The sequence below is a fragment of the Hemicordylus capensis genome, chromosome 1, assembly GCF_027244095.1.
Source record: "Hemicordylus capensis ecotype Gifberg chromosome 1, rHemCap1.1.pri, whole genome shotgun sequence".
In the NCBI taxonomy this organism is placed as follows: domain Eukaryota; kingdom Metazoa; phylum Chordata; class Lepidosauria; order Squamata; family Cordylidae; genus Hemicordylus; species Hemicordylus capensis.
This window is the reverse complement of record NC_069657.1, coordinates 385,653,422-385,675,825: the sequence shown is the minus strand read 5'-3', so window position 1 is coordinate 385,675,825 and position 22,404 is coordinate 385,653,422. Positions and strand designations below refer to the sequence as shown.

The following is a 22,404-nucleotide window of genomic DNA, read 5'->3' as shown; positions in this document are numbered from 1 at the left end:
CTTTTGCATTTTCCTTAACAGGAATGCAGAAGTAAATGGCTAAAATGTGCATTCCATTTTAAAAATGTGTCTCTTTTTTATATGAATCCATTAACACAAGTGACATGTTCCAGGCTAAAAGTGTGCTTGACATCACTTGTGAAAGTGTCACAAAATCTCTCAGAGCTTTTATTACAGCTGTTCTAGAAATGCAGAGGGTTTTTTCATGTGGAATTTATAAGGTAGTCTTCAGATTTGGGAAGTCAGATTGAGTAATTCTATGTGCCCGTCCCTCTCCTTTTAGTGTTACCAATCTGGAAGGCAATACTTGCATGCCTGGTAGAGATCTGCAGACTCAACCAGCCCTCAGTGATGATGTTTTAAGTCCCAGAATTCTATTCTCAGTTAAGAAAATCATTGGTTCTCCATGATACTTTCCCAGTGAAGGCATGGCAGCTCTCCTAACCATAAACTATTTGGTAATGGGCATGAATATAGAACGTTGTGGGTTGGTGCTCAGTACTAATTCAGCACATTTTTCCTGTGTTATTTAGAGGAGAAAGTGGCCAAAGTTTCCAGAGAGAACATCATCAATACATGTGTCCTGCCTCCACCTTGACTTCTTTCCTCCTCCTGAGGTCATGCACTACAGTGATTATGCAAATAGACCATTTCAAACATGAACAACTTTGACATCATTTGCTGCGAGCACTGCTGGGAGAGCTAGTGCCCCCACTATGTATCTAACAATCCACACATGCATGACTGCACGAGCTCAGGCACAAAGAACAGCTGAGGCATTCCAGCACATTTACTTGGAACATTTCGAGGTGACTAGTGGTAAACCCCTTGGGGGTCCCGTTATCCATAGCAACAGTGCTATTCTAGTTCCAGCAAAGAAGAGGACTTGCCTTGGCAATCTGACAAAATAACTCTGTCCCCTTATCTGCACACAAGGTGAGTGCTGCGAGGCAACCTAGATAGAAGGCAGGGAAGGGCTGCTTACTAATTTGCAAGAATCATAAGCATGTCTTAAAACACATGACAGGCTGGTATGGCCAAAGTCAAGGCCTTTCTAGACAATCCGTTTATTGTGCATCTCCTTGTCATTTATTTTTATTTATTATTATTTATTATTACTATATTGCTTCCGAACAAAAAGGTTATCATAGGAAAAGGGATAAGATGGTTTCCTACGCGCAAAGGATTCACAATCTAAAAAGAAAGACAAGAGACACACCAGCAATCACCACTGGAGGGATGATGGGTTGGGGCTGGAAAAAGCCAGTTACTTTCCCCCTGCTAAATATAAGAGAACTACCACTTTGAAGGGTGGCTCTTTGTCCAGTTAGCATGGGTTTTGTTGTGGTCCATTCACATGTCTTCCCCTGGGCTTATCAACTTATGAAGCCGCCTATGGTGGAACATACATACAGGAGCTGGAGAGAGTGAACGCATGAGAGAGTGTGTTGCCATAGTAACCAGGCACAAAATGTGCACGGGGAGGAATTTAAATAAGGACAATTGGTTAGGAGCAGACTGTTGGAGCAGGAGTGCTAGACCAGGAGTGTTGGAGCCGAGGGCTAGGAGTTTGTGTGAGACCTGATTGGTGCATGTGTAGAGACTGTAGAACCAGCAGTACACTGGGGCAGTACTCTAAAAGTGGGGAGTGTTAAAACTGGGCAAGAAATCTTGAATGTGAAAGGTGCCCAGAAGTCAAACCTCCTCATGACAGGCTGGAAAGTCTGATTCACTAAGTCTGCAAACCAAGTTTTATTTACCTCTGTACCAGTTATATCACCTCCCTAAACATTACATGTTATCAAGGGGGGGGAAACACTCTGAGAGAGTTAAACAGCTGGCATACTTAGCAACTTTGTAGAGAAATATATGTGCCTTGCCATGCAGAGATCTTTATTCCAATCAGTTGTAAACAATACACTTATTCTTGTTTTAGTTCTACACCTCAAGTTTTGTTTCATTTGTACACTGAACATATACACCTATCCTGTGCTCGCAAAGCTAAGTTACCAAGTGTTGAGTATTGAGAGCAGGGTAATAAGTAATCATATGGTGGCAGCGAAAGAAAGTAAAAACTGAATACATTCCCAGAACCTGGAGACTAAGTTGTTATAAAACAATATACAAACAAATCACCTCCCTGTACTTGCGAGGGGTGTCAGGGTGGGTTTCTGACACCGCCTCATACTGATCACTGGTCCATCCCATACAACATTGGGATTGCTGTGACTGGACACCTTTCTTCAGGGTCTGAGGGAGACGTTTCTCCCTAAAGCATCTAAGATGCTTTAACTGGAGATGATAGGGATTGAAACTGAGATCTTCTCCTTGCAAAGCCTGTGTTCTGCAACTGACCTATACCATCCCACACCCAGGTTGTATAGGTGTGGAAGTCAGAGGACTGTCACATTTTCCTAGCACTCAAAAAGTAATTTTGGTTGTGGTAGAAATGTGATTCCTTGCCTGGATGGCACATTCTGTTATCTTATGAAGCAACTGCAAAACAGAATGTGACTGAATAAGGCTGTTCTTATGAGCAGCCTAGCGCAGGAGTGATGGGATCTGTGCGCTGGGACCCCAGCACTCCCGCCCAGCCTAAATCTGCTTCCTAGCCCAGCTCCTGGCTCTAAGCCGAGGTTAAGAGAGCAAGCACTCCCTTAACTGGGGTGCCGGGCTCGTGTGTGTCCTTGGGCGCCATCGGATGCCTAGAGTGCCCATGTATGGATATGATAAAAATCTATATACCACTAGTCCGCAAAGCAGTTTACATAGATATAAATAACTAAAATAAATAAAATGGCTCCTGTCCCCCAAAGGCCTCACAATCTAAAAAAGAACTGCCGCTGGAGGGATGCTGTGCTGGGGACGGGTAGGGCCAGTTGCTCTGCCCTTGATAAATCAAGAGAATCACCACTTTTAAAGGTGCCTCTTTGCTCTTTTAGCAGGGGTCCATCTGATGGAGGATCCCACCAATGCCCCACGCTAATGGTGCGGTGCATTGTGGGATCTCTGGAGGCCGGGATGCGTCGTCCCGGCTTCTGGAGTTCTGGGAGCGTGGTCTGTGCTCCCAGTGAGCTGCTTGTGATTGTCTGGGGGGGAGGGGGGTTAGAGCAGCCTTCCCCACCTGCCTATGCCCCCAGTACTCACCCAGTCATGTGAATGGCCCCATTGAGTACTAGAAGCCCCTAGCAATTGTTGTGTGTAGCATGGCTAGTGATATTTCTGCACGTATAGAGCTCTGATCCTCTCAGTGAATGGAAATTAAAACTTTCACAGGGCTATAATATTTTGCAGACTATGCCTTTTTGTCCACTCCATTTTGCATATTTTTCATCTGGTTTTTAATTTTTTTAAAACTGATGTTATTTGGGTTTTCTGAGCTCCATGCTAGACAACACCAGCACAAGGGGAAACTATCAAAAAGTCTTAGGACAATATCTAGAGAAGCCCCTTATCGATCTAACTCCCTTATCAAGTCCACAGGAACGAAAACTTATGAAGGACTGGCTTTGTTCTTTTTATTGTAAAGCTGATGCCTTCAGATCTATGGAATGCTTTCAGCACCTGCTATCAAAGAAACACTCTATAAATATGGAAGCTTCATTTCCTGCTACCATATGTGGTAGTCAGTACAGATCAACACTACACAAGTCTAATCTTTTTTGAAAATCAGTTATGCTTCTTGTCAATTCAATACAACATCCCACAACAATTAATATCATAACTAATTCTGCATTGTGTGAAGCATTTCCTTTCATTTGTCTGTAGCTTTTCAGTTTCATTGGATAGCCCTGAGGTTTTCTATCTGATGGAGAAGGAATTATTTTTCTGTATGCACCCTCTCAATACCATTCATAATTGTATATCTTTCTCAGGTTTCTCCTAGTTTTTTTGCTAAGCTAAAAATTCCCAATCATCTAGGCCTTTCTTCATGAGAAAGACTTGCTTCCCCACCCTCCAAATCTCTGCTGCTTTCCGATATTGCATTTACTCCAGCTCTTTTGATGGGGAGGGAATCTTAATTGTTCATAGTATTCAACATGTACAGGTATATTTCTATGAAAGCACTGGAAAAAATGGATGATTGGATCAAATGTTCCAGTTGTCTTTGTTCCAGTTATCATGATTAGAATTTAACAATGCTGATACCCTGTACCTTCTAGTTACAGTCAAGGATTACATTTTTAACCTAGTTTACAGTCCAGCTGCCCTCTCCCCGCTCCCCACAAAGGATGAAATAGTAAATGTTCTATGAATATATCCCGAAAACAACAGCATTGACTTCAAAATAGTTAAGTATTAACACAAATCCTCTCAAGCAGAGATCTACCAGATCCATTCAGCTTTCAGGGCACAAAGGGCATTTGGAATGACCTCACATGGCATGCACTGTGGCATCATGACAGAAGCTGGGTATTAAAGATAATTAGGTGGAGAGGCTAGTACTTCAGCAGAAGTTAAGCTGTGACAGAGAGTGAAGCTGCTATTGCAGATCAACAGAGGCAGTGAGCAAGGCCAAAGTTCTGTGTATGTGACAGATCATGTGAGGAAGATTTTTTAGGCTTAAAATTAGTATTTGGGCAATCAAGATGGTATATATCTCAAGATGGTATATATCTTCACAATACATAATAGTGCTTAAAAGCAAATATAACTATCACCATATTGTAATGTTAATGTTATGCCATGTTATAGTTGCATGGCTGTACCACATGTTGGTTATAATTTATTTATTTAGTTTATCGCACTGTATTATATCCAAAGAAAGTAAATTCTGACTAAATCAAATTGAAATTAATGAAATAAATGAAGGATGACAAACTTAAATCTCACTGCTTTCAATGATGCTTAGTCAGGATTCACTTTCCTTGGATACAACCCATTTATGGCCCACTATTTTTTCATCATGGAACCAGGTGACATACATGGGCTTCCTAGGCAGTCCCAGACCTAGACCAAAGTGGCTGTGCCCTCAGACCATGCCCTAAGTGGCTCGTAGACTATTGTTAAGCACATGCTTAAATCTCTCCCACTAAAATTTCCCCCTAAAACATATCTAAAACTAACCTATTATTAGTGATGGATTATGCCACCCAGATTTTATACAAATGATACTGTAGATGCAACCTCCCACTATGGTTAAACAGAATCAGTACATAAAGGCAGATACTTGCTAATTCTCCATTTGACATATTAGGTTCTTTTTCAAAACAAAACTGCCAGGCATGCTAGGGAATTTTTAAAACATAATAAGGTAATATTTTCAATTATAGCTACTCTTTTTAAAAAATGAGCATGTAGAATGTGTTCCCACAGTGCCTAGTCTGCTACACTTGGACTCCTACAGTACAGTATTCAACATGTACAAGTATATTTCTGTGAAAGCCCTGAAAAAAAATGGATGATTGGATCAAATGTCCCAGTTGTCTTTGACATTCTAGTTAGTGGGATTTAATAAATTTCCACTATAAAATGTATGCCAGTCTTCCACTTGGAGAGCCAGAGGATGTGAAGAAAGGCTTTATTAGGTAAGCCTTTTTCCAACAGAGATTTACATTAACAAGCAGGCTCCATAGTTTTCTATTCAAACTCTCAGTACTCTGCTGTTCACTTTCCACAAAGAACCTCTTTGCAGGTACAAGCAGCCTGCTGAGTACAATGCACTATGGGATACATCAGTCTAATTCACAGAGTCAATTCAATGGATATTGTTGGACAATATGAGAGAAGGTTACTTGGCTGGAATCCAGTCATATCAGATGAAAATGAATGAAGCTGAGTTTTGAAAAACAAACCGGTCATTGAAAGGCAGACTCTTACATTACTCATTGCAATTGTCCAGATTGCACATTTATAACAATATTTTATATTTATAAAAATATATATCACCCGCCAAAAAGACCAATGGTAGACTGTAACATACACAATGCTTTTGATTAGCAGATATGTGTCTGCCGAGAACATATATTTTATCTCAACTTAAGCTTTTCCTCACCAAGCAAAATGAACACCTGTGGTATTAGGCTAACCTAATCCAAGGATAGTTCAGATAAGTATAAAAGAAGGTAGGATCCGTTTCTCTAAGTTGTTTCCCTATTACCAGTATATGGATTATAAATCTCTCAGGGCAAAGACTTGTCCTCTCATTCTTCATAGCTGGAGGCTATAATAATAACAACAACATTCCTCTGGTCAGAAGCAAGTATATGGACTTGAAAATGACATCCTTTCTATTACTGTTTCCTTTAAAATAAGTTTTGTTAAAATAATTATCTTTCATGGGAAAGTTTTATTTACAAGAACAGAGGGTGATCTCCCTATTTCTTAAGATTAAAATATATTTTAGTGCCTCCATGACTACACAGTGTTCTAAATAGAGGCATTTCAAGACATACAAGGCACGGCATGATAAAATCTGTCCTACCTAGTAAGTGAATGAGTAGTATTTGACAACTAGTACAACTAGTTTTATATTAGGATATCAGCTCGCTGAGGCGGTGCAGTGGGGAAGCAGCCTGCCTAGAGTGCAAGAGGCTGATAGTTCAAATCCCCACTGGTGTGCTTCCCAGACTGTGCCTAGTAAGTATCTGTAGTCACCTATATTGGGCAGCAGTGATATAGGGAGGTGCTGAAGGCATCATCTCATACTGCACGGGAGGAGGCACTGTATTCTACCAAGAAAATCACATGGATAGACGAATCTTTATGTTCGCTAGGAGTCAACACTGACTTGACAGCACAATCTTTCCTTTTTTATATTAAGATATGGCAGTTATAGGAGAGAGAAATATAAGTGCTTAATTTTTTATTTTTATTTTTGTAAATAACTGAAAATCCACTTTATGAATAATGTCACTCATACAGCTGTAATCCTGAAAGCTTTTGGAAAGACCTAAGTGAGCTAAAAATCGTGACTGTAACATAAAGCTTGAAAGCCTAAGTGGAACTCCCTTTAGAAAGGCACAATTTGCCCACGGTTGTAGGCTGTGGCCATAAATAATGCAAAGGAAGATGCTTCTTGTTCAGCATTTCTAAAATGTTCCAAAGCAGAAGCTGATATCTGCTGAAATTTAAACCTTTGGATTCTGAATGCCTAAAAGTTGGGTCTTTTTCAAAAGCTATATGGAGAATGGAGTCAGACCATTGAGTTAAACCAATGGATGGAATTGTTTTAGCATAACAATTATTCTTTCAAATACTGGCATATCATAATTCTTTGGCAACATCATCACCTCCTAGTTCAAGCCACATTTCAGATACTATGATACATTCTTGCCACTGTATATTTAAATAAATTTAAAATGTGGTGTGCTTAAACGACTTGTGGAGACTTCACACTTCAAATGCAACCTTAGTTGTCTAAATCCACTCCCAAAATGGACATAAAACAAAGAAGAATACCAGTTATGACACAAGCTTGCTTAAGTTTCACCATCTCAATGAGAATCAGCCGCAGTTCCAACATAATACCACTGTTCTTGGTGACTGAGACTGCAAACATAGTGCAAGGACCATGCGTTCACTCCCAAACACAAAACAAGCCCACATTATGTTGTATAAATCTGCATCTTTAGAAGATATTGTCATGAGATAGTAGCCAAATGATGAGATGGGAAGCCTTTTGCCTATTCATTTTATTTATTATTTCTTGTTTACAAAGTCAGACAGGTGTTATAGACTGGTTTGTTTTATCCAGACATCGAGTCCTTCCCAAGGACCTGGGATGCCAGAATTTTATTATCAATGTTGTTGCTGTTATTATAGATATCGTCACAGAATACAGGCTGTTCCCAGTAAAGTTGCTTTTTGTAATTGGCTGGTGGTGATTTCTGTGGCCCCTATGGTGTTGAGGTGCTCCAAATTCTATTGGAATTGCACCTAGGGTGCCCATTACCACTGGGATTACTTTGGTCTTTTTCTGCCACAGACTTTCAATTTCAATTTGTAGATCTTTGTATTTGGTGATTTTTTTCTATTTCTTTTTCTTCTATTCTGCTATCCCCTGGTATTGCTATGTCGATTATTTTGACTTGTTTTTCTTTCTTCTCGACTACAGTTATATCTGGTGTATTGTGTGGCAGATGTTTGTTTGTAGTTGGAAGTCCCATAATATTTTTGCATCTTCATTTTCTACAACTTTTTCAACTTTATGGTTCCACCAATTTTTGGCTACAAGTAGCTTGTATTTTTTGCAGATGTTCCAGTGTATCATCCCTGCTACCTTGTCATGCCTTTGTTTGTAGTCAGTCTGAGCGATCTTTTTACAACAGCTGATTAGGTGGTCCACTGTTTCATATGCTTCTTTACAAAGGCGGCACTTGCTGTTTGTGGTTGTTATTTCTACTTTTGCTCTTATTGCATTTGTTCTTAGTGCCTGTTCTTGTGCAGCCAGTATGAAACCCTCTGTTTCTTTCTTCAAGTTGCCATTGCCTGGTCTTGGTGATGTCTGATTTTCCACTTATATTGTGCAAATATTGACCATGCAGTGGCTTATTTTTCCATTTTTCTGCTCGGTTCTTGACTTGTTCTTTCTTGTAGGCCTGCTTTCTTTCATTGGTGTTGAATAGTTTCGCGTTCTTGACTATCTTTAAGTGCACCTTCTTCACTGTCCTCGATATATTCTTCAAGGCCTCTTTTCTCCTCCTCTACTGTTTGATGGACTTGCAGCATTCCTCTTCCACCTGAGCTGCGAGGGAGGTATAGCCTATCTACATCACTGCAAGGGTGCAGAGCATGATCGATGGTCATGATTTTCCTGGTCTTACGATCTAGCGTCTCTAGCTCTGCCAAGGTCCAGTCTATTATTCCTGCAGTGTCTCTGGATAACAGGTATAGCCCAGGTGTTTATGGCTTGTATGGTGTTCCTGCCATACATTTTTCTAACTCTTCTGATGTATTCACTTCCAATTTTTCTTTTAACTTCAGTGTGTGCGATGTTATCAGCCTGGAGAATGCCCAAGTATTTGTAAGTTTCCTTCTCTTCCAGGTTCTTGATCTTGCTTCCATTGGGCAGTTCTATTCCTTCTGTTTTTCTTATTTTCCCTCTGTTCATTATTAATGCAGCACACTTGTCTAGTCCAAAATCCATTGCTATATCGCTACTGAATATACGGACAGTGTTTAGCAGTGATTCGATTTCTGACTGGGACATTCCATACAACTTCAGATCATCCATGTACAGCAGATGGTTGGTTTTACTGGATGTTTTAGATGTTTGGTATCCGAGGCCTGTTTTGTTTAGTATTTGTGAAAGTGGGGTCATGGCGATTACAAACAATAAAGGGGATAGTGAGTCCCCTTGGAAAACACGTCTTCTAATGCTAACCTGTCCAAGTGTCTCGCCATTGACTGTTAACTGTGTACTCCACATGCTCATTGCTTTTTAAATAAATATCTGAATGTTTTTGCTGACACCAGTTGTTTCTAAACATTTTGGTATCCATGTGTGAGGCACTGAGTCGAAGGCCTTCTTGTAGTCAATCCATGCAACACTTAGATTTGTTTTTCTTCTCTTGCAATTTTCTAAAATCATTTGGTCAATCAGCAACTGGTCTTTTGTGCCTCTGGTGTATGGGCAATTTCCTTTCTGTTTGACTGGAAGCTGCTTATTAATTAATAAGTGTTGCATTACTTCATCTGCTATTATTCCAGTTAATAATTTGAACATGGTTGGCAGGCAGGTTATCAGTCTATAATTACTTGGAACTGCACCTTTTGCTGGGTCTTTCATGATGAGATGAGTTTTCCCAGTTGTTAGCCATTGTTCAATATCACCTCCTTGCAAAATGTGATTGAACTGTTTTGATAGTTGTTTATGAAGGCTTGTTAGGTGTTTAAGTCAAAAGCGATGCAGTTCATCGTCGCCTGGTGCAGTCCAATTTTTAATTTCCTTTGCTCTTTCACTTATTAATTCTGGTGTTATTATTAGATCTTGCATTTGTTGGTTACATTTTTCGACCTCTTTCACCCAGCCTGCTTTTTTATTATAATCTATTGGATTGTCTCATAATTTCCCCCAGAATTGCACTGTTTCTTCTTTATTTGGTGTTTTGATGTTTCTTGCAGTTTCTCCTTCTATGCTTTGGTAGAAACGTCTCTGATTCGAATGGAATTGGAGATTCTGCCTGTGTTGTGTAATACTGGCTTCATATCTGCTAATCTTCGGTTGACACTATTGTTATTTGCTGCTTTATTATTTCCAGGACTTCTCTAATTTTCCTTGAATCTAGGTGGTATTTTTGGATCAGATACTGTTGGGTGTTTTCATTCTTCAGCTTCTTGTCTTTCATATCTTTCAATTTACTAGCATCTGATCTAAGCCTGGAGATTTTATTTTCTAATCTAATCTTCCATTTAGGTGATGTACTGCTTTCTGTTTTTTACAGGTCCACTGATCTTATATCTGAGCTCTTGTGCTGTTATTGTTGCTGCACTGTACATTAGTTGGTTTGTTTCTTGCAAATTATTGGTTGTTATTTCTGCAAGTGCAGCATTGACATCTTTTAATGCCTGAGCAAGTTGTTTTTTGGCAACTGTTTTTAGAGCTGGAAGTTGAACCCTGTTGGTTGTTTGGTTTATGTGCTCAGTTATTTTTTGCTTTAGTTCTTGTTACTTTTCTGTTAAACAGCATTTGGGTTTTTGAAGTGAAGGCAAAGGGGAGGTTGCCTGGTTTTTATTTTGAAACAGTTCAGCAACAGTGGCATCCTCGATTTCCAACACCTCCTCCACCTGCGCCTGAGCAACTGCTTCAGTTGGTGGTCATTCTTCTTCCATATCTTGAGCCTGTGATGCTCTTTGCAGTTCTTCCAGCTCAACTTCTGTGAATACTTTATTTCTTATTATGAATCTTCTCTGGTCTGCTAGCCTTTGTTCTGTTATTTCTGTATCTGGATGCTTCTCTTTCCAAATTTGGTACATTCTTTTTAAATAACCTCTTCTAGTTGGACAAGACTTATAATAGCAGATCATTATTTCCTTGTTGGCCTTTTTTGTGTATTTTTTCCGGTTAAGCGACCTTTCTTCCAGTAACCTTGCAGTCTCCAGCCCTGGTTGCTCAACTGAAGATCCTGAGTCCTGTAGCCCACTTGCCACCAGATGTCCAGGGACTCCAGCACCTGGCGCAGTCCTCATTGACCCGGGCGATGACCGATCCAGTATAGATTTATTAAAGTTACATCTCACCATATTGTTGATGGGAGAGGCACTCTTCGTCTGGCTCCTCTGATGAGAACTGTCCAGTATGGTTGGACCTCTGGCATAGCTCTCACCTTCCTCAGAGCACGCAAGCCCCACAACCTCACCAAGGTAGTGCCTCACTGGGGGTTGTTGTTGTTGTTGTTATTATTAATTTGATTTTTATACTGCCCTTCCAAAAATGGCTCAGGGCAGTTTACATAGAGAAATAATAAATAAATAAGTTGGATTCCTGTCCTCAAAGTGCTCACAATCTAAAAGAAACATAAGATAGACACCAGCAACAGTCACTGGAGGTACTGTGCTGGGTGTGGGTGTGTAATGATGTTTTCTGCTGATATTCCTAATGTAAATTAGATACCAATTCTCCTTTCATATTCTAGAACACATACCACAGTATGAAATACACATGCACACAAATTATTTGTGTGGGTAGAATTACATGTTTCTCTTTTTAAAACGCAGAAAGGACAAAGCTTCTATTTCTGGCTTTTTAAAAGGAGCGGTGCTTCTAATTCTACTCTTGTGTGTTCCACACCCTTGACAGGTACCCAAGTCTGAAGAAAAGTGTCATCCTTGAGAGTGGACAACTTTTTCAGAAAACTGGGCCACTGTATCACTCTAATCTTCAGGGCTATGTTCCCTTTCATTCTATGAAAGGATGGAGAATGTTGTCCATTCTCCACAGAGGTTGCACACATGGTTAGAGCCTCCCAGTCAATGACATCCTCTGCAAGAAGACTACATAAAGGGGACTTAATAATAATAATCATCACAATAATGGCAGAGGAAATTATATAGGGATCATTGGTAAAATCATGACTGACTGCCCATAGATAAACCCAGATATTTTTAGCAACTTCTATTAGGTAGCTTCATAATTAGCAATGCTACAAGTCAGTATCAAAGGCTCAAATGGATAAATTTTTAACATTTTGTCCTAATAGCCTTTCTTCCAGCAGTCATTTGCCATTTGGTAATCAAAGACCTATTTATTCATTTATTTTTCCTCTTGGGCTTTCTCTAGTACATATATTTTTTCCTCATTAAAGGATTTACATGTTATTGATAGACTTCAGTAAAACATCCTAAAGACAAGCCATGGGCAAATACTCTGCATGGCTGCTTGCCGGCTATGTATACAAATTGTTAGGCAGAAAACACTTGAAGGAAGACTTCTGGGCTGCCTCTTCTCCAGAGGGTTCACCAGATGTTCAAACTAAAAGGCAGCTTCTTACATGCTGCCTCTTACATGCTGCCATATACAAACAAGAGAAAAACCAGATGTGCAATGTGTCTGTTAGATTGGTACCAATAGCAGCTTTCCTCCTGGGGCAAATAATAGCGTAGGGAGTGGTGATTTTCAGGACACAGGGGAAAGGGTTAACAGCTCCACCTATGTTGTGGTCTCAGTCTAGATCGGGGCCACTGGGGCTGATTTTTAAAGGGTGGAAAGATGTTTAATGCCACATCTAATTTGAGAAGGAAATGAAAGAAATACATATTTAAAGTTTGTAAGTATCTGTGAGTGTTTTAATCTATGACCAGTTAAATCATTTCTAGTATATGTATCTGTGGCACATTCATTCCAAATGCTATAACCTCATCTTGTCTTTTTAGGTGCAATCTTTATCCTTTAAAATCTAATTATGCAGCAAAGAGAGGACATCATGCATATAAGAACATAAGAACAGCCCTGCTGGATCAGGCCCAAGGCCCATCTAGTCCAGCATCATGTTCGCACAGTGGCCCACCAGATGCTGCTGGAAGCTACAGGCAGGAGTTGAGGGCATGCCCTCTCTCCTGCTGTTAATCCCCCACAACTGGTACCCAGAGGTACCCTGCCCCCAAGGCTGGAGGTGGCCTACAACCCTCCGACTAGTAGCTGACAATAGACCTCTCCTCCATGAAGTTATCCAAACCCCTCTTAAAGCCATTCAGGTTGTTGGCTGTCACCACATCTCATGGCAGAGAATTCCACAAGTTGATTATGCGCTGTGTGAATAAACACTTCTGTTTGTTGGCCCTAGATTTCCGGGCAATCAATTTCATGGGATGACCCCTGGTTCTAGTGTTATGGAAGAGGGAGAAAAATTTATCTCTATCCACTTTCTCCACACCATGCATGATTTTATAGACCTCTATCATATCTCCCCGCAGTCGTCTTTTTTCTAAACTAAATAGCCCCAGGTGTTGTAGCCTAGCCTCATAAGAAAGGTGCTCTAGGCCCTTGATCATCTTGGTTGCCCTCTTCTACACCTTTTCCAGTTCTACAATGTCCTTTTTTAGATGTGGTGACCAGAATTGTACACAGTACTCCGGGTGTGGCTGCACTATAGTTTTGTATAAGGACATTATAATATTAGCAGTTTTATTTTCAATCCCCTTCCTAATGATCCCTAGCATGGAATTGGCCTTTTTTACAGCTGCTGCACATTGAGTTGACACTTTCAACAAGCTGTCCACCACGACCCCAAGATCCTTCTCCTGGTCAGTCACCAACAGCTCAGATCCCATCAGCATATGTTTTGATGGATGGGAAACAGGGTTATGTGACCATCAGGGACATATTTTCATGATGCACATTGGGTTTTAGAGGGAAGGGGAGACTGTCAAAAATTGCCCCTTCCCTGCTTGTGTGACAGCATAGAGTTAGTTTGGAACTCAGCACTGTAGACCTGCACAGTTCTAGTCTAGATCAGGGGTTCTCAACCATGGGTCCCCAGATATTGGTGGACTTCAATTCCCATAATCCCCAGCCATAATGGCCAAAGGCTATTGTGGTGGGGATTATGGGAGTTGAAGTCCACCAACATCGGGGACCCCAAGGTTGAGAACCCCTGGTCTAGATGTCAGCCACTGAGTATTATTTTGTATTCCTTTCAGCTCTATAATAAAAGGCACAAAATTAAGATTTAGTCCTCTAATATAAATAAAATAAAATGAATGAATGAATGAATGAATGAATAAAATGATGGGTAGCACAGTAGTTGGTTTCACTATGTTAAAGGGAAGAAATTTACCTTTGCAGCGGAGAGACTAATAATATGCTGATCTTTTTCATTGGTGACAATCTCTGTAATACTAAATAGGTGTCCCATCAGCTTCCCCACTGGTTTGGTGTTGATGTTGGGGTGCCACAAACGGAGGATTTTATCATCTCCTGCAAAAAGAAATTTACCAATGATCTAGTCTCTCTCTTTTTGTTCGGTGAACATCAGCAATTACAGCAATCGTAGAGAAAGCACTTTCCAAAAAGTTATACATGGGCTACATAACAATTCAGGGCTAGTATATTTACTGACCTGTTCTCACATCACCTACCAGACTGTCAAGAAAAGGGGATTAAGCTTCTCTAGTTTGTTTGTTTGTTTGTTTGTTTGATTTCTATACCACCCTTCGAAAGGCTCAAGGTTTATTATTTCTCAACACAGAGAAATAATAAATAAACAAGATGAATCCTTGTCCCCAAAGGGCTCACAATCTAAAAATCTAGTTATTTAATATTCCTACATCTCTTGAACCAATGAGTTGCCATTTTAAGATGCAACCTCAATCTTAAAAGCTTTTTGTCTATTGGTATCGGTTTGAGCAGTCAGCCTCATTACAAGCTAATTTGTAAGTATTTTATTACTAGCTAAATGGTCTAACAGGAGGGCATTACAATTCTTCCTTTCATCTTCCTCCTGTTAAGAAATCTATCTGTTAAACATCTATGTTGGAGAGATGCCTGTGCGTGGTCAGCTCAGCCAGATGACTTAGAAGGTAACTGTGACACCAAGGCCTCTACTAATCATGAGGATATGGTCATCCTTCCCCAATCAAGTGATGCCTTTTATCATAAAAGGAAAATGGCCTATATTTGAGAGGGGCTTGACTAATTTGTTTCTGTTTTCTACATCCCCTGTAGTGACTGTAGAAATCATGAGGTCTGAAGGAACCACCCTTAATTCCTGTCCACCAGTAGGAGTGTCAGCTTGAACATAAGAATGTAAGTACAGCCCTGCTGGATCAGGCACAAGGCCCATCTAGTCCAGCATCCTGTTTCACACAGTAGCCCAACAGATTACTCTGGGAAGCCCACAGGCAAGAGGTATGTGCATGCCCTCTCTCTTGCTGTTGCTCCCCTGCAACTGATATTGAGAGGCATCATGCCTCTGAGGCTGGAGATGGCCCACAGCCATCAGAGTAGTAGCCATTGATGGACCTGTCCTCCGTGAATCTGCCTAAACCCCTTTTAAAGCCATCCATGCTGGTGGCCATCACCATATCCCATGGCAAGGAATTCCATAGATTAAATTATCCACTGTGTGAAAAAGTACTTCTGCTTGTTGGTCCTAAATTTCCCAACCTTCGGTTTCATGGGGTGACCCCTGGTTCTAGTGTTGTGAGAGAGGGAGAAAAATTTCTCTCTGTCCACCCTCTCCACTCCATGCATAATTTTATACACTTCAATAATGTCTTCTCTTAGTTGCCTCTTTTCCAAGGTAAAGAGCCCCAGATGCTGTAGCCTAGCCTCATAAGGAAGGTGCACCGTAAGGAAGCTCGCTCTGACCAGAACTGATAGAGTCTATGTTGAACAAGTTGTTCTAGTAAGAACTAGTCAGCCTACTTTCCTTTCACCATCTCTGCATCTGGACTAAATTTGTGGCAAATCGAGGTCCACGGGTTAGATCTCTTGCACCTCAAATGTTCATGTGTCCGCCATCTTGGATCGGGGTGGATGTCATCATTACAAACTGCACCACTGAGGTGTCCCTGTGTGTCAGTCACTACACTCACTACAGCTATTCTAAATTTGGTTCAAATCAGTTAGACAGTCCTCAAGTTAGTGCACGTGCACCTCAAAAGTTTATGCACTGGCCATCTTGGATCTGGGTGGGTGACATCATCACAAACTACACCATTGGGGCATCCCTATGTGTCAATTCAGCTGCAGCAAATTTCAATGACAAACACTGAATTCACTCTCATTTCTAACCAGAGAATCTACTCTCAGAAGGACACCTCAGAAACAACAAAACCCAGTGCCCCGTGGACTTGTCGCTTTGGGGGTGGTTGGTACCCTATGTGCACTAAACCACACCCTGCTCTGGGCCACCCTGGTGCCCCCCAAGTGGAGTTATGGGGCTGCTGAAATTCCCCATTATTCCCTATGGGGGGGAAGCTTAAAGACATGCAAACTTCAGAAATTCTTTAAAAATCACCCCTTGCACCAATTTCTTTGAAATCTGGGTGGTAGCAGACACACATTGGGGCACTACCACCTGACACACTCTTCTGTCCTGAATTGGCCCCAAAGACATGCCAACTTCAAAAATCTTTTAAAAACCACCCCTTTGCCCAATTCCTTTGAAATCTGGGTGGTAGCTTCCTTGCACCCATTGGGCATTACCACCCACCACAACCTACTCGGGGCCACCCTGCTGTCCCCACCCCAGGGAGTTATAACCAAGGCTGCTGAAATCCCCTTTATTCCCTATGGGAAACAGCTTAAAGATGCACCAACTTCAAAAATTCTTTAAAAATCACCCCGTTGCCCAATTTCTTTGAATTTTGGGTGGTAGCTTCCACCCATTGGTCACTACCATCCACCCCACTCTTTTGCCCCCAGGGCCCCTTTTTGCCCCAAATCTATTTGGCAGTATATAAATATGATAGATAGATAGATAGATAGATAGATAGATAGACAGACAGATAGAAGTAGGTGCAGGCATTTAGCACAGCTCCATGCTCTTGGTCCCTGCTTCTTCTCAATCTTATGCACTGCTTTTATCCAAAAGAAGAAGAAATCTTTAGCTGGAGGAGCTGGAGAAGGCGAAGGAGGAGAAAGAGAAAGGATGGGATGCAGGGGAGTAGGGACCTTGCAGGCAGCTTGCAGGACAAGCTTGCTTGGAAGCCCCCTGCTTCTCTGCTAATGTGTGCACACATCAGCGTACGCCAGCCACACACCCTGTCTATGATGTCATACATCATAGGCAACAAGCAGCAAGATGTCTGCTTACTGCACTTGGTGCCTCGTTCATGCACCACTGGGGACCAAACTCCAATGGTACGCAAACGAAGCAGCACTGAGTGCAGTATGCCTGGAACATGGAGGGACGAGAGCCAAGAAAGCAGGAGTCAGCCTCTTGTAGCTCCCAGAAATGCTTGGGGCTGTGACAGCCAAGGGGGTGCTCGTCCCCCGCTGCTCAACGGTGGCCATATGCCTGCTGGGATGTTAGCTTTGGCTAACAACTGCTAGGTCTTCTTTTGCTTCTTCTCCTTCTCCACTCCAATGTAAGGAAACTGCCATCATGTTTTCATCTTGTCCTGGTTCCCCTCAAGGTGAGACAGAGGTGAGACTACGGCAGAGGTAAGGTGAAGCAAAGGCAAGGTGAGGCCGTCTACAAAAGCATAAAGATGTCCCAGGGAATGCACCCTGACACTGCACCAGTCAGGAGCCTGAGCTCTTAATTACTTCTAAGCTCATACTGGATTCTGCCTCTCTGTCTGGAGTGCTTAAGCCTTAAAGAGGCAGCTTTCTGGAGCCTGGCATTCCTCCTCCACTCTGTCTGCTCCTGCTGAGCTTGTTGTCAATGCAGAGGATATGAGGAAGTGTGATGGTGTGGGAGAGGTCAGTTCTAGAGTGGGTTGAGGTTCTGGAGGTGTTGCCCCAGGGAGCCCAGACTCTGGGGGAGCTTCTTTGGGGGAACTCCAGCCCTGCCACTTACTTGGGTTCCAGACTGGTATAATGATCCAGGGCTGGGGCTAGTGTTGGTCCTGCTTCCTCACCATCCTGCTGTGGGCAGGGTCCATAACAGGTTGGGTCACAACAATTTTGAAGGGCAAACAGTTAGATCTTTAATGTGTACCAGTAGCTCGAAATAAAATTGTGCTAATTTTAGTAGAAGTTCATTTCAACCTTTCTCTCTGAGCTCCAAGAGTAAAGCTGCACTCAGGGGCATAGCAAGGTTGGAGTGGGCCCAGAGACAAGATTTTAAAATGCCCTCCCTCACTGAAGCTCAGCTCATGAAGTAAAGAAATCTTAAATGAGGCAGAACAGTGGTAACAAACAGCATAGTAAAATTTAGATAGATAGATAGATAGATAGATAGATAGATAGATAGATAGATAGATATCCCATGTGCCATCATCCTAAGGTTTTGTAAATTGTGTAAATGCAAGTCAGTTAATGGTACTAAAGACATGCTGTTCTGGTAGCTCCAGGTCTTAACACTCACATCAATTTCGGAGGATGAATACAACTGAAGGAAGCAGGTGTGTGGCTGGGGGAGTCAGTCATGTGACTTGTCTCTGTGGGGGATCAAGGCAGTGGGCCCCCAGACAACTGTCTCCCCTTGCCCTATTATAGTTACGCCCCTGACTCAACTGTTTCTTGTGCATCATCCACTGTCAGCCCAGCATGGGAGCATCCTGGGATCCCTTGGGTGGCACATGAAAGCAGTTGCCCCTCAAACACAAAAGAATAGTGTGATGATCAGTTGTGGGTAGGTGTGAGTGGTGAAATCGGAAGCAGTTGCGTAGTTCCTTGCATTTGTCAAAAGGCAGCTTGTGTCATAGAACTGGCACAGAAAACTCAAAGTGTTAAGCAGAGTTTGGGCTGGTTCATGATGTTTAAGACAACTCAAAGGCTTTTGAAGGCTGGCAGCCCTCTGGTGTGTTCATTAATTCATCTGAGGAATTCTGTTGACATGAATGATAAGCAAGAAGGGATCTTTGTTCACCTTCCCTGTACTAGTTGTCATAATTTTTCTGGGCAATATGAGTAAGAGGCATTTAAGACGTATTTTCATCAGTAAACAAAGATATAGTGAGTTATAAAGGCATTGTTTTTTAAAAAGCCAATTTTCAAGAACACAATTACACAAAGATTTGACAATATTTTACAGAATTTGACAATATTTTATCAGAGCTGCATGACTACAGAAAAAGACATTCTAGAGCGATTAATCAAAAACCAATTGATACCAGTCCCATATATTAGTGCTTAGTAACACCTGACTCATTTCTTTTAAGTTGCATGATCAATACATTCAGCAAATTTTATGTATTTCAGTTTTTTAAAACTAGGATCTTGACTTAAAAATATATGTGAAAGGAATAAAAAGTTTTTTAAATGCACATAAGAATGTTTTAGCCTCACTCTCTTGTAATCAATAGAAAGGTGTCAGTGACTGAACAGTATCTATTAGCACCAGACATTTTCATTCTTCTTTGCTGACTGGGCTACACAAAGTAATTCTATAGCTGAACTCAAGGTTGCTTAGTTTTAGAAAAGCACATTGTTGATTGTGTTGAGTTCACTGCTGTTCCAAGGAAGGCAACAAGATACAGCTGAAGAAATGGAGGCGTTGTAATGTCAAAAACAAACTATATAATCTTGGCAAAGCCTCAGTGTACTATCTGCAATTTGGGATAATTTACTGGTTTCTCTATAGCAGACCTGTGATGTCTAAGGCAGGCAGAACAGCAGACAACCATCCACTCATTCTGAAATGGTACTGTATTGAAAACCCTTACCATTGGATTTTGTTCTATATTTGAACTGGTCTTTAGCAGGGATGTGACATAGGAACTAGGGATGTGCAAATTGATTCAGGTACAAATCGATTTGTACCCGAATCTAGCTGATTCAGTTGATTTGGAGACAAAACAAATCACCCCTGTGGTCCATTGGCTAGATTCGGGTACAAATCAAATTATGCCTGAGTCTATTCAAATTGATTTGAGATTCGGTTCCCTCTTATTAATTTCCACAGATTCCCAGCTTTCATTTTTTAAAAAAGCTAAGCTCTAGCCCTTGTAGAAGTGGAGTTATGGAGCAAAATATGTGGTCACTATTTTTACAAGTGTTTGGATTCTTTGGCGTCTAATAACCTTTCCTCAATGAATCCCTATCAGGATTCATTACACACCTTCATTTCTTCTATTCATTTTTGCTGTCTTTACGACAGTGCCAGCTGTCAACTGCCATGTGCCAACTACACCCCACTCGCACCCTCAAGGCAGTGGGGTACTACTCAGTTTATATGCTAGGATTTTTTTTCAAGTGCTTAAGCTCTTTAGTGTCTAATAACCTTCCCCCATAATGAATTCCTATGAGGATTCATTACACACCAAAGAGTCTAAACACCTCAAAAATTCCTAAAATATAAACTGAGTACCCAGTGGCTTGTGGGTTGCGGAGTAGTTGGAACATGGGATGCCACTAATTCTCCACCCCCACCTGCAAAGCAGTGGGGTCAAAATGAACAGAAGAAATGAAGGTGTGTAATGAAGACACCAAAGAATCTAAACACTTCAAAAATACCTAAAAAATAAACTGAGTACCCCAGTGTGTGTGTGTGTGTGTGTGTGTTTGGGGCGGGGGGTGTAGTTGACACATGGCAGTTGACCTATAAACTATAAGAATTCATTAAAAATCAACCAAGTGCCCCACTGCCTTGAAATTTGGGTGTTAGGTGGCACCCATGGAGACCTACCCAGCACCCAAATTTGGTGCCCCTAGGACCTTGTTAAGTGATCTGAATCTGTCCAAATCCAAATGGAATCAAAGCAAATACAAATCAAATCATAGGGATTTATTATGCGGAAAAGTTGTAAGACACCAAAGAACCTAAACATTCCAATATTCCTAGAAATTAAAATGAGTACCCCACTGCCTTGCGGGGGCGGGTGGGTGGTGTAGTTGGCACTTGACAGTTGACACTGTCAAGTGACAGTCAAAAGGAACAGAAGAAATGAAGGTGTGCAATGAATCCTCATAGGGATTCATTATGAGGAAAAGTTATTATACACCAAAGAATCCAAACACTTGAAAAATAATGACTGCACCTTTTGCTCCATAACTCCACTTCTACAAGGGCTAGAGTTTAGCTTTTTTAAAAAAAATGAAAGCCGGGGATCTGAGTTAGGGTTAGGATATGTCAACTCTGAATCCCCATTGTTTCCTCTGGCAGAAATGTTCAAAATCAGTAAAAACTATAAGAATTCATTAAAAATCAACCAAGTGTCCCACTGCCTTGAAATTTGGGTGTTAGGTGGCACCCATGGAGACCTACCCAGCACCCATATTTGGTGCCCCTAGGACCTTGTTAAGTGATCCGAATCTGTCCAAATCCAAATGGAATCAAAGCAAATACAAATCAAATCTATGGTGATTTGGAGAGGGGAAAATTTGGATAAAAAACAAATCAGGCATGATTTGTTTGGGGCACAAATTGAATTAAAAAAATTGGTTTGTGCACATCCCTAATAGGAACATAGGAAACTGCCTTTTACCAAATCAGACCATTGCTCCATTCCTGCTACTAGTAGTTTGTGTTCTGTAGAAAGACCTTCAGAGCATTGCCCATTGACTTACTACATGTATTATAGCAATTCATATTCCTTTACAATGCCAACATTAAGGGGGGAAATGGGGGGGGGCACAGAACGGGGAAAGTGTATTTATAGGTGAGCAAGCTGTGTCCCACATGTTAGATTTCTGAAACAGAATTGGAAGGGCAGCTGGGGGGGGAATTACTTGGGGGTGTCTTGAGGGTGCTTGCCACCCTTGTTTATAGAAAGAAGAAAAGTTATGTAGCAAAGGAACCAAGAACGTTGAAAGTTTAGGAACCAAAAATGTGGAATATTTTCACCAAGAGTCTTATTTACTAGATCAAATGTATTTTACTTACCCCCAGTAACTATGATATTGGCTTTTCCACAATATGTAAAGGCATTGACTCCTCTTGGTACTGAAAAATCCCTGATGGGTCTACATCACAAAGGAAGGTTGTATCAGATGGGAATACAAACATTTCTTATTTGTACCCTTTGCTATATGTTAGAACTCTTGGGAAACCTCCTTGATAATTCAGAGTTTGCATTTTGAACCAGGGCTGCAAGCTGCAAGCAAAGGTTTGCCAGCTTAATCACATGTGTATGATTCATACACTTAGGGGGATGTTGGTAAGGTTTGAATTCTTCCATTCTTGCTGAAGAGGAATCCCAGTGGAGCAGCAGCACTCATGAGGAAAATCACCTTCTATTCTTGAGAACAGGCAAAAATAAATAAATAAATAAATAAATCAAGCAAGCAAGCAAGCAAGCAAGCAAGCAAGCAAGCAAGCTGTCTGTTTTGACCCAAGGACATCAATATTTGAGAGACATTTTAGACAGGGTTGCCACTTTCACTTTAAAAAAATCTGACCCAGGTCCTCTCAC

The 22,404-nt window shown here is 41.2% G+C and overlaps 1 protein-coding gene across 8 annotated transcripts in view; it reads right to left on the bottom strand.

Annotated features, from left to right (window-relative positions):
- Nucleotides 1-22,404, bottom strand: part of WDR64 (WD repeat domain 64) — a 150,844-nt gene that overhangs the window by 81,194 nt on the left and 47,246 nt on the right. For all 8 annotated transcript variants that reach the window (XM_053301157.1, XM_053301153.1, XM_053301174.1 and 5 more), the window contains 2 exons: nt 21,876-21,955; nt 14,217-14,356 (listed from right to left, as the gene is read on the bottom strand). In XM_053301157.1, coding sequence (XP_053157132.1) covers nt 14,217-14,356; nt 21,876-21,955 — 220 coding nt within the window. The remainder of the gene's footprint in view (nt 1-14,216; nt 14,357-21,875; nt 21,956-22,404) is intronic.